Source organism: Balaenoptera borealis (genome assembly GCF_965194805.1).
Source record: "Balaenoptera borealis genome assembly, chromosome: 1".
Taxonomy (NCBI): Eukaryota; Metazoa; Chordata; class Mammalia; order Artiodactyla; family Balaenopteridae; genus Balaenoptera; species Balaenoptera borealis.
Genome location: NC_138860.1, coordinates 187,762,823 through 187,781,995, shown reverse-complemented (window position 1 = coordinate 187,781,995; position 19,173 = coordinate 187,762,823). Strand labels below are relative to the sequence as shown.

The following is a 19,173-nucleotide window of genomic DNA, read 5'->3' as shown; positions in this document are numbered from 1 at the left end:
ATTTTCAGAAGCAGGCAAGATGTAACTAGGAGTAGGAGAAAGAAGAAGAGCCAAGTAATTATTTCATTTGCATTTTCTAAGAAATGGGCCTATCCCTTCTTTATCTTTCACCGTAAGTGTGTTTATTATTTTTATTATCTTCGGTAGTTTTTGCAAATGTCCATCCATTCTTGGCTTTAACCAATTCTCCCAGGCCCGTGCGGTCTTACAAACTAGCTGTGTGGCCTCTCTGTCCCCATATGTACGACAGGGAAACAATGACTGATTTGTGTAGAGACTTTGGGGACTAGAAACAACACGTGTAAAGCAAGCCCAGTACTGGAAACGAGCAGGTGTTTTAAAAATGGTTAGTTATCCATGATTACAGCTCCCTCTCTCCCTCACATCTGTCTATTTGCACCCAAGTTCACAGTTCCTTTTGCAATCAGGCACTTTAGAAGATCCAAATCTTTCCCAGTTGACTGGTCACAATTTAATTCTACAGCCACCTCTATTCCTCCTGAACTACATATGCTGCATTTTACATCAAAATCTCAAGCCATGGGGGATTCCCTGGTGGCGCAGGGGTTAAGAATCCGCCTGCCAACACAGGGGACACGGGTTCGAGCCCTGGTCCGGGAAGATCCCACATGCTGCGGAGCAACTAGGCCCATGTGCCATGACTGAGCCTGTGCTCTAGAGCCCGTGCTCTGCAACAAGAGAAGCCACCGCAATGAGAAGCCCGCGCACCGCAACCGAGAGTAGCCCCCGCTCGCCGCAACTAGAGAAACCCTGCGCACAGCAACAAAGACCCAACACAGCCATAAATAAATAAATAAATAAAATTAAAAAAAAAAAAAAACACACACACACACACACAGCAACTCTAGCCATGAAAGAGTATCTTCCTTTTCTCCCTTTTTTGGATCTGCCTAAATTCCACTCTGCTGTAAATAAGTGACAGGTATGCTGGGATGCTGGTCCTCTCAACCCTCAAGGCAATGTGCTCATTTTATATTTGTGCATTAACTTGAAAAAGACCGGGAAGCGCTGGTCTACATTAGTGATTCTCAAATTTTAATGTGTATTTAAATTACCTTTTGAAAACAAAAATTCTTACTCAGTAGGTCTGAGGTGGAACCTGAGACTGTGCATTTCTAACCAACTCTCATGGGACGCCCACCTGTGGCCAACCCCAGGCGCTCTGGCAAGCGTCTAGAGGACATGTCTCACTGTACTTAAGGACCCTTTCCTTATGAAATAGAAAAAGATATGGTTAACTAGTCTCAAAACTCTACCACCTTCCATTCTTTTGGTTAGAATAATTTTAGAAGTTCCTCTTGTTTCTTCTACCCTCATAAAGTAGTAACTTTTTATGTGCTAAAATTTTTTCTTTTACATATATTTAGAATTTGAATAATTTCCTAATAAACACTTAAAAGGCAATCATTTCTTGAGGCTTGGGAAAAGTTGAAATAAAATTTCAAAACAGAAAAAATAAAAATTAATGCAATCCACAACTAAAAGTACACATTATAGTGATTAAAAGTAAGAAATACATTTTCACAACTATTCCAAGGACACACAACTAAGAGAGCTGAAGTGGTCATTAAACCTTGGGTCACTCAAACCTGAGTCCACGTAGCAACAAAGCTCTTCCTGCCTGTTACGGGTTGAACTGCATCTCCCCAAAATTCATACATTCAAGTCCTAACCCTCAGTGCCTCAAAATGTGTCCTTCCTTGGAAAACCAATCACTGCAGACGTAACTAGTTAGAATGAGGTAGGGCCCTACTCCAATGACTGATGTCTGTATGAAAAGGAGAAATTTGGTGAGACACAAAAACAGGCACACAAAGAGAATGCCATGTGAAGTCTGCAGTTATGCTAGCACAAGTCCAGGAACTATCAGAAGCTAGGAGAGGCCTGGAATAGACAGATTCTTCCCTTGCACCTTCAGCAGGAGCATGACCCTACCGAGGCCTTGATCTCGAACTTGTAGCCTACAAAACTGTGAGACAACAGATTTCTGTTGTTTAAGCTACTCAGTTTGTGGTACTTTACTATGACAGCCCTTGCAAACTCATGCACTGCCTCACTGTGCTTCTTCCCAGATTAAAAAAAATCTAAAGATGACTGTGGAGATAGGCAATCATATCACAGTCTGGTGTGCCATGTGAAGATTTTGGACTTTGTCCTACTAGCAAATGGGATCCACTGAAAGGCTCTAAGGAGGTTAATATTAGGTTTATGAAGTGCAAATGAACTTGTAAACAAGTCAAACCACTATCATCCCTAAAGGTTCCTTTATGCCAGAACTCATGTTTCTTGTTACACAAAAAATATTCTCACAATCATCAGAAAAACTCATGCCCCCTCCCAAATAAGAATGCCTCAAGAAGACACCTTCACTTTCATGTCACTTCTACCTAAAATTCTTCTACATATAAAAGACATGGATAGAAAGCTGCAGATCAAATGAGCTTTTATTTTCTCCTAAAATGTATGTCCTGGAACACCAAAAGCCAGAGTTTTGTTCACCTTTATTTTAGAAAGGAAATGTTTATCTGTGTGATTGCAGTAGATAAGGTTTCAATTATTCAGAAAATCAAGACTCTGAAACCAAATTCAGCCTCTTAACTGGTCAAAGACCAACCCCTCAGTGAAGAATCAGCAGCTAAATGTTAGGACAGACCATTTGTTAAAATGCTGGTAACTCCCTTCCCTCCTTAAATAGAAACTTGAACCAAAGGGAGACTATACAGTTTTTAAAGTTTCACGTTTTAACTTTCCTTTTTCTTTTTAAGTAAATTTTTCATTGAAGTATAACACACATACAGCAAAGTGCAAAGCATGATAAATTCTCACAAAGTGAACAAATCCATGTAACCAGCACTATCACCACAAAACAGAACGTGACCAGACCCGAAAGTCCCCTTCAAGCTCTGTTCCAGACACCAGTGTCCCATCAGTGTAACTGCTATCCTGACTTCAAAACACCAAAGAATAGTTTTACATGTTTTTTAACTTTATATAAAAGGAATCATACAGTATTATACTCTTTTGTATCCACTCAATATTATGCTTTGATTAATAGTCTCCTTTTAACTTCAATAGTCCATGGGGGGGTGTGTGTGTGTGTGTGTGTGTGTGTGTGTAATTTTAATTCAAACTAGATCCCCAGGTTTCATTTTGTTTAGATTTTTCCAGCTTAGATTCCATTTGCATCAAAAGGAATTAACATCTCAATGTTCAATATAAAATCAATTCTAGTTTCTAGGTCCTTTCCTTTATCAGTTCAAGCCCCCCAGTTCCAAACAATAAGGAAAATTTGCAAATAAAAGGGGGAAATGTTTTATTTCACCTAAGATTTCATAAACCACAAACTTATAAGTAAAGTTTATCTTCATGAAAAATTTCACTCTTTGTTTATGAAAGCAGAAGAACCAGAGATATAACAAACTTGAAAATTCTGAGTCTTGGATTTTTTTCCTCCTCTCTTGTATGTGATGGAGATTTCTTTTATTCTACGAATATGTCTAGGGTAAATGGGAGAATCAAAAATTATCAGCTGAAATGACAGAATACAAAAAACAGAGAACCAGCTTAATATGCACATTTTAAAGAACACTTTCCTTATCGAAATAGCAAGCAAAAGTGACCTGCCAAAATGAAATAATATCTCCCAATGATTTGAATTTAATTTTTTGACTCTTTTACCTGATCAAGAATAAAGGAATCACAGTATCTAACTGAAAATAGTGAATATCCTATTGGTGGGAATGTAAATTGGAAAGCAGCATGGGAGTTTCTCCAAAAATTAAAAATATGACTACCATTTGATCCAGCAATTCCACCTCTGGGTATATATCTGAAGGAAATAAAATCGCTATCTGGAAGAGATATCTGTACCCTTAGGTTCACTGCAGCATTATTTACAATAGCCAAGACCCAGAAGCAATCTAAGGGTCCACTGATGGATGAAGGAATAAAGAAAATGCACAGGTATACAACAAAACATTATTCAGCCACTAAAAAAAAAGAAGGAAATCCTGCCGTTTGCAACAACATGGATGAACCCTGAGGGTATCATGCTAAGTGAAAAAGTCAGACAGAGAAATACTGTATGATCTCACTTAGATGTGGGATCTAAGAAAACCAAACTCAGAAACAGAGAACAGATTAGTGGTTGCCGCAGGTGAGGAGGTGGGGGATAGGGGTAGGGGAAATGGGTGAAGGCAGTCAAAGGGTACAAACTTCCAATTATAAGATGAATAAGTTCTGGGGATGTAATGTACAGCACGGTGACTATAGTCAAGAATACTGCCGTGTATATTTGAAAGTTGCTAAGAGAATAGATTTTAAAAGTTCACACCACGCACACCCACACACACACACAAAACTGTAATTATGGGTCGTAATGGATGTATTAATTAACCTCATTGTGGTATAATCATTTTGTATTACATACATATATAAAATAACTATGTTATACATCTTAAGTTTAATGTCATGTGTCAATTATATCTCAATAAAGCTAGGGAAAAGAAGAAAAAAGCAGATAAATTTATATGCCACCCACAGCAAACTTTAGAAATCAATACTCTATGCTAAAGAGGCCCATAAGGGAAATCTGGCTGCACACAGCTGTGTAATGAATCAATTTGTTACCGTGACAGTCATCTCAAAAGTAGAGTAACGGTTGACAGACAACAAAGAAGTCAGATTAGACACAGATGCAAGATATAAACAGAGCTCCACAAGGTTTTTGTTTTGGTTTTTATTTTATAACAAGTCTGTTAAATCATCCATTGGGAAATAAACGATTCAAGATGGACTTCCAGAAGCATTATTCTAACTTTGACATCATTTATCAGTCAATATATTTTTGAAAAAAATTTTCAGAAACTTATTTATTCAACAAATACTGGGAGTTCCCTGGTGGTCCAGTGGTTAGGACTTGGCGCTTTCACTGCCGTGGGCCCGGGTTCAATCCCTGGTCGGGGAACTAAGATCCCGCAAGCCAAGCGGCGAGGCCAAAAACAAAACTAACAAACAAACGCATGCAAACAAATATTATGGAATACACACTATGTGTACACTGTTGTAGATTCCAGGAATTCAGTGATAAGCAAAAACAGAGTTGCTGCCTTTATGGAAGAGAGAGACAGTTATTAATCCTAAAATAGTAACAGAAATAAATAGAAAATTATTACTGTTGTAAGTGCTAGAAGAAAAGATACATAATGCCAGGACAGTATCTATTAAGGAAATCTGGAAAACGTGGGAGGGGAAAGGCAATGACACTGGAATGGGAGAAATGAAGAAAGGATAGCAGTTAAGTAAGTATGTCTGTGTGTGTGTTGGGGATGGGGGGGCGGGGGTCACTAACCTGAGGCAACAGCGGGTGCAAAGACCCCGAGGCAGGAGGTAACATGGGCACTGCAACTAAAAGTCCATTACGCTGAGCTTCTAAGGGCAAAATAAAGGTAACTCCAGAGATGATGAGCAGGAACAAAAGAGAACTGGTTGTAACCAGGCATGAGGTTAAACCTTAGCTAGTGACAAATTCTAAATACCCGATTTCTCAGTAAAACCTCATTCTTCTCAGACCAAATAATCTGAACATAGGCCTGTCCCCCTAGGACAAGGAAGTACAGTTATATAAAAGTCTATTTTTATCCTCACGGTATCACTCACTGCTAGGCTCATTCTTAATGACATTTTGGGGGGTATTTATAATTTATACTTAATTTGAGTATTAAAACCAACTCAGAAAAGGAAAAAGAAAAAAATTAATTTGTGATCTACATCCTAAAGAAACAAATGAGAATAATAATAATACACTGAAGAAATCCCTTATGATGCCCCATAAAGTCCCTACTGAAACACTTAAGATACAACTAACCACAGAGAATCTCTGCAACTGGGTGAGGATAATGGTTTTTCATCACTAACAGATGATGTTACTGTAGTACTTTGCACCAAGAAAGAGAAAGACCAAAAAGAAAGACGAAGGAAAGAAAAGAATCAAGTCCCAGCTGGGATTCTGACCACAGTACCCTACTTCTGATTCTTCAGTTTAGACAAACCTAAAGAATAGGCACTATCTTAAAAGCCTCCATTGAGAAAGAAGCTATTTGGAGAAGTCATTTAGCTTCGAATGCATAACCGCAAAAGAAATGAAACCACTGAGGTGGTCAGAAACAGTCTCCTTACCAAAGAGTAAGACTCTTACTTACTCCTACTTACTCTTACAGACTGGCAGGACCTGGCAGGATGCAAAGCCCAGGCCGCAGCTGTCAGCCACCCAAGCACAAGGGGCACCTCCCAGGAAGTAGTTATGCTCTGAGCGCCAAAGAAAACTTTCATAGCCATTTTTGGTTGTCGTACATCCTTTATAACATATTTAGCTTCCAGAGAGGCTGTATCTTTTTCACATTTCACAAAGGTCCTCAGATTTACTGAAACAATGTCTGCCTCCCTGAGTACACAGTTCTTCCCAAAAACAAGAACCTGCTGTTTTGAAAAGAAGCCATTAGCAACCTTCCCCCACAGTCTTCTAAACACCAAGCAGGAAGGATTTCCTTTCATCCTGTAGAATATGCAGTATGAATGGGCAACGGTTCTCAAACCAGTTTTCTCAAAAATGGTTTTTCTTAGGGAGATACTCAGCAGAAACAGGATGCCACAGGCCCATATATGGGAAAAACGGCAGATTTTTTTTTTTCAACGCTAAAGAGGTTTCCTTCACTGCAGGACTTCTCAGAGTCATTAATTATGACTCTCTCACATGAGGGACAGTACGTGCAGCATTTCCCACATGTTCTGACTACACATATTCTGAGGAAGCATCCCCACTGACACAGTAGTAACAGTCCACTGAGAAAGGCTGGCATTTAGTACTGCACAAGGCAGCCAGACTTTTGACAGTGATCCAAAAGATCATAGTATAGGTACCACACTGAATTGTTATGTATCAAGAGAAAAGGCTAACAAATAAGATCTTTCCTTATTTTTAAGTTATCATCTTGTAATCTATATCTAAAGGAGTTAACCTACTCTGTTCCTTTCTCGTGATCTAGAACTACACAGGTTCATAGCAAGCAATCTGTGGTAAGTCTTCAGTGGCTAAGAAAATCTGACTATCCGACATCTAAGTCTGAATCAAAGATCCTGATAGTACTGTAACCCACACATCACCAAATCTCTATAGCAGAGCTCCAACTTCCCCCAAACCTCAACTTTGATAATTTTATATCGCAAAAATATCTTCTCAGTTAATCATTAACCAAAAGATAGTTGCGAATACAAGCTTATCTGTGTAATTTCTAATATTGATTATTTTTTGACATTCAAAACTAATTCCTTTGTGAGGAAAAAATCCGATACTTCATGTGAAGTTGAGCACAGTTACAGTACTCCTCAGCAAAACAACTGTACCAGGTTAATGACATAATCTCTTTAATCTCCTGTTCCTGGAAAAATATCAAGCTGAGAGGCTTTTCATCTGTTAATTACATCTCATGAAATTCACATCATTCCTCAGCACTGTAAGTAATTCAAACAAAATGATTTTAGCTAGTTTTACTGACTTCTGCAAGAAAAGGACCTTAATACACACAATACGTCATATGGAAAAGGAAGGCTCTGCTGGTGTTCAATAGGTTCTGAATCACTTGTTTCCCTGAATCTCATCTGAAAGCTGGGTCTGTCTGTCTCTCTCTCTCTCTGAACAACTGCTATAATAACCTCAATATACTGAGTGAACACAGTACCTTTCCTGGAAAACACAGCAGGCTACTTGGCTTCATCTATTATCACTGATTAGAGACCCTGAAGATCAATACTTTGGAAAAGGAGGTCATCAGGAGGAATAAACCTTAGTCTGAAGGCCATTAAAAACGCCTTCCAGTTTCTGGTCACTCCTGTAGCCAATGGAAAATGTTCTGTTCCCAAGAATTTTAAGGTTTACTTGTCCCACTGTGTACTCCATTCTGCAGGGTCTCGACACCGCCTAATCTGTGTTGAAGACAAAAGGCAAGGAGGAAGTGGAAAGAGGAAAGCTACTGGGCAGGTGGTGAAGGGCGAGAAAGAGCAGCAGGAGGAGACAAGGAAAGAACGACAGGCACCCCGGCTGGGACAGGAGGCGAGCACAGGCGGGCACAGTGAAGGACGAGCAGGCCCAGCTGACCGAAGCTGGCAGCTGTTTACTACCTGGAGTTTTCCTGCCCCAAACCACTACCCACTCTTCTGGGTTCCACGCCTGCCTGCATCCACGTGCTGACATCGTTTCTCTACCACAAACACTGTAAAGACCCAAAGGCGCCTCACCTCCTGGTCTGTAGACGACATCGTCCTCCGTGATGTAAGACGTTATCTCCCCAGTGTCTGTCCTTTCGTAACGAGATTTCTTTTTCGGGGGCTTCTTCTTGCTCTTCTTCGTGGACTCCTCCGTGGTGGCACTATTGTTGTCATTGTCCTCATCTTCGCTGTGATCGCTCTCAGCGTAATTTTTGGCTCCTCCTTCCAAGGTACAGCTCCTGCGTGGCCTTGAATTCTCACTCTCTCTCGCCTTGTCTCTCTTCTCTCTCTCTCGGTCCCGATCTCGGTCCCGGTCCTTCTCTTTCTCTTTGTCTTTGTCTTTATCAGCTGTCATGATTCGCCACGTGCCTTCTTCTGTCCTCTCACGGCTGGGCCTCCGTGAAAGGTAGACAGTAAGCCTGGGCTTCAGTCTTCTGAATTTCTCACTCAATTCCAGGGAAAATCCGACCACTCCAACAACCCCAACGTTTCAAAAATGCTAGGAGAGGAAAGAGAGAGCGAAATTGATTTTCCTTTAACATTTTCTCATATTTCCTTCCTAAAATAACGTTCTGTTAAATGACTCACTTACTCAATGCTTTAGCAACTAAAACTTCTCACCGGCAATAGGAAAAAAGGTAGGACAAGTGATATCAAATTTAAATATAAACAGTTTTTGGCCTCAATTAGCATATGGTTTGGGATTTTCGATCACACCAATAATGAAAAAATGTCTGAATGCGTAAGGGTAAACTATGCTTTCTGTATACAAATTGTTTTCTCTAACTTTTAAAGGAAAAAGTAAAGTGTACCCTAGTAAACATATAATGGGTACAAGTATACAAAAGGGGCTTCATAACCCGTAACATTAATTTAAAAGGGAAAGAACCTGTAGTTAAAATTATTTCCACCTGCAAAATAAAAAGTAATTTGGATAGCCTTGGAAAATGTCTCAGGATGTCTCACAGTGCATTATCTTCTGAAGACTCTTTCTAGCCACTTCTCCAAATTTCCAGAGCTCCTCTCAAGAATAAACATAAGAGCTGACTCAAATAAAAGTGACAACCTCAAAGCAAGATTCCTTTGCCTTCAATTACAATTTTTTACATCTTCCAACTCTACTTACTATTCTAATTATTTTCCAGGAAAAATGGTTTCTCGAAAGATGTATTATCTCTGTCTTAAGGAAATATAACAGCTTCCAAAAACAACCTTCCATCTTTAGGGAATATTAGGTGGTTTATACATTCTTCCAAATTTCCACTGTTAATGGTTTCCCTAATAAATTTCTCCCCAGAACTAAACCCCAAAAGGAAAGTCTGAAGGTTTTAAGAATGTATAGTGAGAAGCGTAAAACCCCAAGCTCCAACCCAACACAATTCTTATAAAAAATTTTAAATAAAATTTTTATTTTATTTACATGTCAGTTTTGGAACAGTCATAATAACCAGTAATTTATCTTTTGCAATCTTTTATCATCCTTCCCAATATCTCATTTTTTCAACAATCTGTACCAAACATTATCTATGTGCCAGGGGTTCAGAACTAAAGACACCATGAGGGAACACCTCGTGGTCCTTGCCCGCAATGCTCTAATGCAAAAAGAGGAGACAACTGATCAATAGGAGAACCACCTCTTTCTCATGCTACATGGGCCAGATAGGAAACAACACATGCAAAGAAACGAAAAACTGGTCCTCTTTACTCAGACAACAACAAACAAGTCAGTCTGTAATTACATGCCTCAGACGCAGAGAAAATTCTCTTTGGTCATGCCAAAACCATAAAAATTATCATATACTCTCTCCAAAGCTCTTAGGTCAAACTTGATACCAGAAAAGACCTCCACATAAGCACTTCGAATATCCTTAGGCATTCAGGAAAATTAAAAAAATGTTAACAACAACTTTTGGGTGAGAGAACAATGAAGGAGCAATAATGCCAACAATCTATAAGCAAAGTCAGAAGGATGAAAGCACGCAGCACAAACCTAAATTGCTTCCTTTTACATAGGAAATGCACTTTCAGATAGGATTTCAATTTTCTAAACATATTTCTAGAAAATGAAAAATTATTCTAGTGCCTGCAAAAGTTCTGCTTCGATGAATCATCTGCTAAACAGACAGTAATAAACTCCCAAGCCCCTGTAGGCCACTAGTGTTAGCAATTGAAAATACACAAAGAGACATATTACTTTCTCCATCTGGCTTAAGTTTAGAGCCTGAACACGCCAATCATACAAGAAAGAAAACCATCAGCTAATACAGTTGTTAAAACATTCCTCTTTGACACTGAAAACATACCAAGGCCCCCTGGGAATCTAAAAAGAACAAAAAGCTTAGGCTGAAAGCCTCTCAGATGCAGTTCAGGACAGACATACTTCAGATAAGTTCAAGAAAAAAACTCATTTTCCCTAGGGTTAACAAGATAACTGCTCCAGAAAATTATGTAAAAATATTATTTCAGCACTTAAAAGAAAAAAAACAGTAAGGCCAAATTGTACATTCAACGTTACACCCTACAAAATCATATACTGTATTTCTATTTACAAAAAAATTTGAGTTGTTTCTGCCAAGAGTTAGCAAGAAAAATTCAATAATCAACAGAGAAAGCATCCACAAAATGAAATCCTCTACATGTGTGTGTGTGCGTGTGTGTGTGCGTGTATCCAACCTTCAGATAACCAAGAACACTGATAATCCAAAGCAAAAGTTAATCCAACTACCATTTACATTTGGCTATAAAATAAAGCTCAGTGGGGATATATTCTTTTCCTCTGTACTTACCACACTAATCATAATTTTTTGAGCCTCATTATAAAACGACCAACATGCAACAATAATACAACATTTGAGGAAAGGGACCCAGAGAGGAACCAGATGGCACTGAGAAGGGTGGCTGTTGCTTCAGTACGCTAGAAATGATCTACACAGTAGACAATACAACAGCATCTTTATAAGAGCAAGGGGCTTACAAAGCAGGTCCCTGCCATGATCTCATTAGATTCTCTCTGTCTACAACTCAGTGATGTGAACCAGACAGAAGTCACCACTCCCACTTCTCAGGCTACAGAAGGAGAACTAAGAAGAGATCATCTGCCAGTGAGTCTAAAGCAGGTCTCCCAAAGGTGAACCCCATCTGACCTGATTCCAACCTGCTGCTCAGGTTATAATCTGTATCTTCACAGGTGCCAACCTTTCCTACATGTATCCTTGCTGATAATTTGCAGACAGTTTTAGGAAACACACTCACTTTAACCTCTCTCCCCAAAACAAGAGGTACTTTTCTCCAGTAAGACAGACAAGAATATTGAAAATATCTTGTCAATCCACTACTCAACCCAGTTAAACAGGAAACACAGCAAAAGATACTTTAATAATTAATTAAAGGAATAATCGAATCTAAAACATTTCAGATTCAAAACAATCTTCATCTATTCATCAAACAAACGTCTACTGAATGCCCACAATGTGCGGTGTGCTAGTTACTGCCCTAGGTATGGGGAAAACAGCAGAGAACCACATACAAACATCCCTGTTCTTGTGGAACTGATGTTCCAGGAAGTGGAGAAAGATACACACACACACACACACACACACACACTATATTAAAAGATCTTACATGGGGAGTCCAATGGGGACAAGGGAGTATAAGAGGATTGCAATTTTAAATGATGGTCAGGGAAGGCCTCACTGAGGTGGGCTTTGTCCCAAGTAAGAGTGAGTACAGAGGAAACACCGAGACCATTCCAGCAGAGGGGAAAGTAGGTGCAAATGTCCAGAGGCAGCAGTGATTCAGTTACATTCAAGACACGGGAGGCCAGAGGGGCTGGAGTGACACGCGGAAGAGGACTGATTTTTTAAAAACCGAACGTATAGTCCTCTCACTAGTTTCCAGAGTCATCAGATTGCACTGCATCGTTTTATCTTGATAAAATTTGGTACACTAGCTTCATTTCGTTGTGATCTAATCAGGGTCAAAGGCATTTAACAGAGTCGAGGATACAGAACTATTCTTTATTACTTCAGGTTACTTAACCCTCTACACAAACACTGTCTGCCTCTTCAAAGTGAAGCCAACAACCACCTACAAACACCTTACACTACTTAACAGAACTGATTTGGATAAAGTACTAAAATTTCGGTCATGCTCAGGGTCCACACCTCATTTAAGGCCACCATTTCTTGTCACTATTTAAGCAGTCCCAGGAGGTTTGGGCCCTTGATAGAACTGCAAGAAGACTGGGCTCAGAAGCCAAGATCCAAGTTCTTGGCACTGCCAGGGCTAGTGCCTTAGGCAGATCACTCTACCTCTGTGAGTCAGTTTCAATGCTGTAAAACAGGGACAATAACTAGCTACCTCACAGAGCTGCTGTGAGAACTAAGTATATGTATACATGTAAACGCACTTATAGATTGCAAAGTGCTTTATAAATGTAAACTATCAATAATATATACTTAGATCAGTCATGGCTACATTATCTGCTACAGCGGATAATGCCCAATAGTCTATTGTGCTATGCAAGATATAAACGTAGCCAACCATCATCCTTACCCTCAAGAACTTATTACCTACTAGGGAGGAGGGGGAATCCTATTACACGAGTAAGAAATAAATCATGGAAAACTGACTACAAATGAAGTAAAAATTTTAAAATATCTCCTCTTGGATCGTGTAAAACCCACTTATTAATGAAAACTTGCTCCTCCCTCCTGAGTTCCCAATCCCTGAGTTCTGTTCATTTCAGTTGCTCAAGCCAGATTCTGGAGGACGCTTGACTCTCACACCAAATGCAGTTAGTGAAGTCCAATGAATTCTTCCTCATTCAACCACAGCAAGGAATGCTTACGTTTGTCAAATACCAATCACACACTAGGCATTTTGCTCAGCTCTCAGGGTCTACCAATCACCTCCTGAATAACTCTATAATTTGTCCACTGCTCCAACTCAAGCAGAAAGTGCCTATTTCAAGCCATCATCATCTTTCACACAGATTAACACAACTGCCTTCTAACTGGTCTCTGTGACTATAAAATTTTGTTTTTGCTTTCCTTCCAATTCGTCCTCCAACACAGCCAGCCAAGCATCTGACCCTCCACCACTTCTTTTTTTTGTTGTTTTTTACAGCTTGAGATATAATTCACACACCATACAATTCACCACGTACAGTACAATTCATTGTCCACCAATGCTTTTCAAAGATTACAGAGACCTTCCTGTCCTGACCGCCCCTTCACCACTCCAGCCCCACCTCCACCCTTCCTGTGTGTCCAGCTATCCCCTCCCCTTTGTCGGGCTAACCTCTACTTACCCTTAGGGCCCTCAGGCATTTCTGCTGCCCAACTCCAGGAAGGTTCCCAGACCCACCCAAAGTCCAGCCCCTCACTGTTCCCCATCCTGCCTGTAAAGTGGCCCTCATTGATCCCACTACTGGTATCTGTTGTTAACTTGTGTAACTTCTCCACTAACCAACAAGGACCATGACTATAGTATAATATTCACTAGAACAACTCCTACTGACGCAATTTCCTCTCTGTATCAAATCCACTAGAGGTTTTGTCCTCATTATCATTTGACCATTCAGCACCCTCTGACAGGGCTGACCACACACCCTCCTTCTGGAAAGGCTCTTTTCCTTTGGCCTTCCTGGCACTGTCATCTCCTGGGTCTATTTAACTGTTCCTCCACCTCTAGTACTGGACCAGCTAATGGGGGAGCTCTTCAGGCGCTATCCGGAGCCATCCTTCCTCATCCTCGTCGATCTCCCATGTGTCCGTCAGGCCCCAGGAACCACGTCCACACAGGCGATGCACAAATGCACGTGTCTACCAAACTTCTCCTGCAGAGCCAGACGCCTCTGAAAACTGCCCCCACCTGAAGTCTCCTCTTGGATGTCTCAAAGGTACCTCAACATATCAAAACAAGGGCACACCCTGGCCCCAAATGGCCTCTCTCGTGACTGGTGCCGCTGCCCATCCTGTTATGCAAACTGGACACCTAAGTTTAGCGTCTCCTCTCTTTCATCCCATCATCAACAAACCATGTCACCGTTACCTTATAAATTTCTCTCAAACACACCTACTTGAGAACACGTCCAATACCACAACCTTAGTTAAAAGCTACTAGTGTGGCTTTCCTGGACCACTTCAACTGGCTTCTCTCCAAATCCACTCCTCTGAATCCTCATAATTCTCTTTATAGACTGCAGCCAGGGCTCTCCTTTCAAAAGGCTAATGTGATTATGTCAATCCTTACCTTAAAATACTCAGTGACCTGTCACTTCTGTTAACTAAAAACCCAAATCCTAACCATGATCTACAACGCCCTTATCTTTCCATCTGGCCTCATCCCCCGCCTCCCTCCCACACTCTGTGCCCAACCACACTGCCCTTCCCTCTGTCCCTTGAACACACGCCCTCCCACCTGGAGTAAGACTGAGCTCGTGTTTTCCCTTCCGTTGTGATGCTCATCTCCTCTCCTGGCCTAGGTATCTCCTATTCTTCCTTCCAGTCACAGCTCAACAGGAACTTCCTCAAGATGTCCTTGCTTGTCCAAAAGGACTAGGTTAAATCCCTTTGTAATGCTCTCTACAACCGTAACTTCACATGTATTTGTGTGATTTGATTAACATCTGTCTCCACCTCTAAGCTAGAAGCTCCGTGAGGGGCTGACCCTGACTCTTTTTGCCCTGTGTTGTATTCTCAGATCCTAACTCACTGCCTGGCACATACAGACGAGCAATAAATTACTTTTCCCTGCCCTCCCTCTCACACATAAGCTGGATCAATCAAGAGGGTATTATGATGAGATTTTTATTTGGGGAAGAAAATATTTCATGAGTAAATAACTGAGGGGCTGCTTGAGCTGGCTTATAAACCATGAACAGGATGAGGAGGAGCAAAAAGGAGGAGAAAACATTCCAGGTGCAAGGAAGTTCAGTAAAAACAGTGATTGATTAAATCCTTGTCCTTGATGACAGATACAGAGTAAAACTAGTAGGAAGTAAGCTTAAGTAGAGGGGGGAACGGATAATGGAAGCTCCTAAAATAATAAAGCAGCTAATACTCACTGAGCACTTAACATGCGCTAAGCATTTTACACGTTAATTCATTTAATCTTCACTATAATGAGAGCGAGAATATAATTTATCATCCAAACTGGGACACATCTGAGAGCAAAAACATTAATAATTGTTCAGGAAAAACATGAAACCAGGTCACATGATCATCCTAACTGTAACTCTATTCAGTAGATGCTGTTGCTAGGTACAGTCTCCCTGCAAAAGCAAGCACTGCGAGGCTGAGCAAGTAGACCAAAACTCACACAGTGTGTATTTCGGTAGACCCAAATCACACAGCTCTGTGTTAGACCCAGGGCGCTGACTCAGAGCCTATACTCTTAACCACAAAGCTATACTGCCTTCAATCACACAGCCTTAAAAGCCAAGTTAGCCAATACAGTTGCTAAGCAAACGATGTTACTGCAGGCTCTTAAGATGAAAGTAGGATTTGGGGAAACATTCATCCCGTCTGGCATGAGATATTTTCCAACAAGAGTCGTTAGTGCCATTCCCAACAAGCTTGCTTTCAAATCCACTATCTCTGAAAGCCTAAATCAGGAACCAAGGTCCTCAAGAACTTCTGCCTTTGCCATTTCTACATTTATTATGTCTCAATAAATGCTTTAGCCGTCTCCCTTCGGAACAAAATGGGATGGTCCAAGAGTGGAAGACCTCAGTGAGCTACCCACTGCGCTGGGCCCCGCCTGCAAGACAAGCAGCTGCAGCCAGGCAGGCGACAGAACACCCAGGAAGCATGCGACAGCTGAGCGACTTGCTTTCTCAGTAAAATCAATGCTCTTTTCCTGTCCCCTTTCATACCAACAGCCTGGGAATGAAAATATACTGACTTTTGCTCTGGAAAGGGAAATGTCACTCTAACACTTGTTACTCCCGGATAAGAACTCATAAACAGCAACCTGCTGCAGAGAACACCTCAAAACAGGCTGGAGAATCACTGACAGAGATGCACGGTAACTCTGAAACATGGGGTCAGCGGATCTAGGAACCCATGTAGAGGTCAGAGCGCTTTATCTGAAACGGATGTGGTACTGAGAGCAGTTCTCCCACGTAAAAATAAACAGTTGTCAAGTTCTCCCACCTGAACAAATCCAACCATTTATAAGCAAACAGTTACACATGTACCTCCAAAGATTCTCTGCATTTGGGGTTAATAAATATTTAAACTCAATCAGTTTAAAGAGTCAATGTTAAATACTCATTCCTGGAACACATGTCTTATTGAGACAACCTAAATAACCGAGATGGGACCCATTAGTCAAATTCAGAGAGCAGCCTCTGTGGTATCGACACAGGAGGAGGCAAAGAATGAACGCACCTTAACCACAAGTGGGTGTAATGCTTAGAGCAGCACTTCCTCAACTGCTTGAGAAGCTTTGGGAAAAAACAGAGAACTAAGATGGGCGGACTCTGACAAATACTTTAATTTCTTCCAAAAAGACATAATAACAACAAAACATACTACCTGCAAAAGGTGGGGAAAGTACCCAGGATAGCAAAACTCCAGGTTACAATCAACAGCTCAATTAAACTTAAATAACAAACAACACATAACCTTTTTATTTGGAGTTAAGAGTAAGGAATTCCCAAAGATGAGATGCCCAAGGAGGTTCCCCCACACCCCCCAAAATCAAAAATCCTCCTTTTCTTTAAAGAACACACAAATCCACTGACACAAGCAATTGATTTTCTATACTGTTAAAATGTGAAGATTTTCGCAATTACATACGAAATTTTTTTGCCTTGCAAGTTGCCTATAGTTGTGTCTCTTCTACTAAGTAGTTAAGAAAAATTCACTGCTCACTTTAAACCAGGGCTTCTCAACTGCGGCACAATTAACATTTTGAGCCAGATTTGGGTGGGGGAGTTGGGGGGGGGGAGGCCTGTCCTGTGCATTATCCCTGGTCTCTACTCACATAGATTCTAGTAGCACAACCCACTGCTCCAATGGAGACAACAAAAAAGTACCTCCAGGTCTTCCCTGGTGGCGCAGTGGTTAAGAATCCGCCTGCCAATGCAGGGAACACGGGTTTGAGCCCTGATCCGGGAAGATCCCACATGCTGCGGAGCAACTAAGCCCGTGCGCCACAACTACCGAGCCTGCGCTCTAGAGCCCGCGAGCCACAACTACTGAGCCCTCGCGCCACAACTACTGAAGCCCGCACGCCTAGAGCTCGTGCTCCGCAACGAGAAGCCACCGCAATGAGAAGCCCGCGCACCGCAATGAAGCGTAGCCCCCACTCACCGCAGCACGCAGCAACAAAAACCCAATACAGCCAAAAATAAATAAATTAAATTAAATAAATAAAACATTTAAAAAAAAAATCTCCAAATACTGCCACATAGCCTCTGGGGAGCAAAGTTGTTCACAGTTGAGAACCACTGCTTTAAACGAATAAAACTGCTTGTCTATCACAGAGATTTCAAAGGATTAAGCAATCTGTGTTGCTTTATTCAAAATTATGCTTGACCAGTATGGAATCCATAAAGCTAACACCATTACGAAAACTATATAATGTGGCATGTTCTTCATTCTCTGAAATATATTGGACTAACTCAAAACACTATCTGAAATAGTAATTACACAGATGTGTGAAGCTGAATTAGGAAAACAGAAGTAAATATTCTGAAAATCTTCATGTTTCCTGGCAAGCTCAGAAGGTGATCAGGAGTAATGTTACTCAGTGGTAACCTGCTCTGGTCCTGGAGCCAAGTGGATGCTTCTGTTATCACACGACTAACTGAGAAAACCTGGTGTCCACAATGCCAAGAACAAGGGAAACCAAATGCCTACAAGACCAAAACCCTGGTGTGAAAGGGGAAAGAATTCCTGAACTCACTCTCCCAAAGCATGGCCACAGATAGAAAACCAAATGCAGAAAAGATAAATATAAAACTCAAGCACGTATGGACACCAAGCCTGGGAAAGGGGCAGGGGCGGGGGGCGGGGTGGGGGTGGTGCAAAAAAAAAAAAAAAACAACTCAAGCAGACAGATAAGTAAAATATGGTATACCCATAAAATAGAACATTATTCAACAATAACAAGAAATGAAATACTGATACATGTTACAACATGGATAAGCCTGGCAAGCATTATCTTACGTGAAAAATGCCAGTCACAAAAGACCACATACTGTATGATCCCATTTATATTAAATGCCCAGAAAAGACAAATCCATAGAGACAGAAAGCAGATTGGTGGTTGCCTGGGGGTGGGGGGTGCTGGGGTGCTATAGTTATGAGTTTCATTTGGGGATGATATAAATGTTCTAGAATTGATTATGGTGATGCTTGCATATATCTGTGAAAATATTAAAAGTCATTAAATTGTACACTTTAAATGGGTAAATTATGTGATATGCAAATTATATTTCAATAAAGCTGTTAAAGCACAAACACACACAAACAGCAACATTACAAACTAATAAGAAAAACCTCAAGCTTTGCTACAGTTAAAAAAAAAATGCATCTGGCTATAAAATTCACAGGGACGAGCTCTACCTCCACAATTCTGAAAAACCACCTCTTAAAGTTGTAAAAGCATAGTTAATTAAACACATAGGAGAAGTTTTATTTCATGTAACATTAAGAATGAAAGAGAACCTTCCTTGGACCACAGTAATCTTTAATATGCAGGAATACTTGGTCAGGCTTACTACCTCTGCACAACATGTTCCAAAGGAGATAAGCTGGACAGGGTTTCTTTCAGTCTGCAGAGATCCAAGATTTAAAGTTAATTTGCAACCATGGCACGTAAGGTCTCAACAGCTGATGAAAGGAAATGACAGGGTGGATTTTATACTGTTAAGTA

The 19,173-nt window shown here is 40.7% G+C and overlaps 1 protein-coding gene across 7 annotated transcripts in view; it reads right to left on the bottom strand.

Moving 5' to 3' along the window:
* RERE (arginine-glutamic acid dipeptide repeats) overlaps positions 1-19,173 on the bottom strand; it is a 417,780-nt gene that overhangs the window by 249,843 nt on the left and 148,764 nt on the right. For all 7 annotated transcript variants that reach the window (XM_082390311.1, XM_082390309.1, XM_082390315.1 and 4 more), the window contains one exon: positions 8,314-8,782. In XM_082390311.1, the coding sequence (XP_082246437.1) occupies positions 8,314-8,638 (325 nt within the window). In that variant the 5' untranslated portion in view covers positions 8,639-8,782. The remainder of the gene's footprint in view (positions 1-8,313; positions 8,783-19,173) is intronic.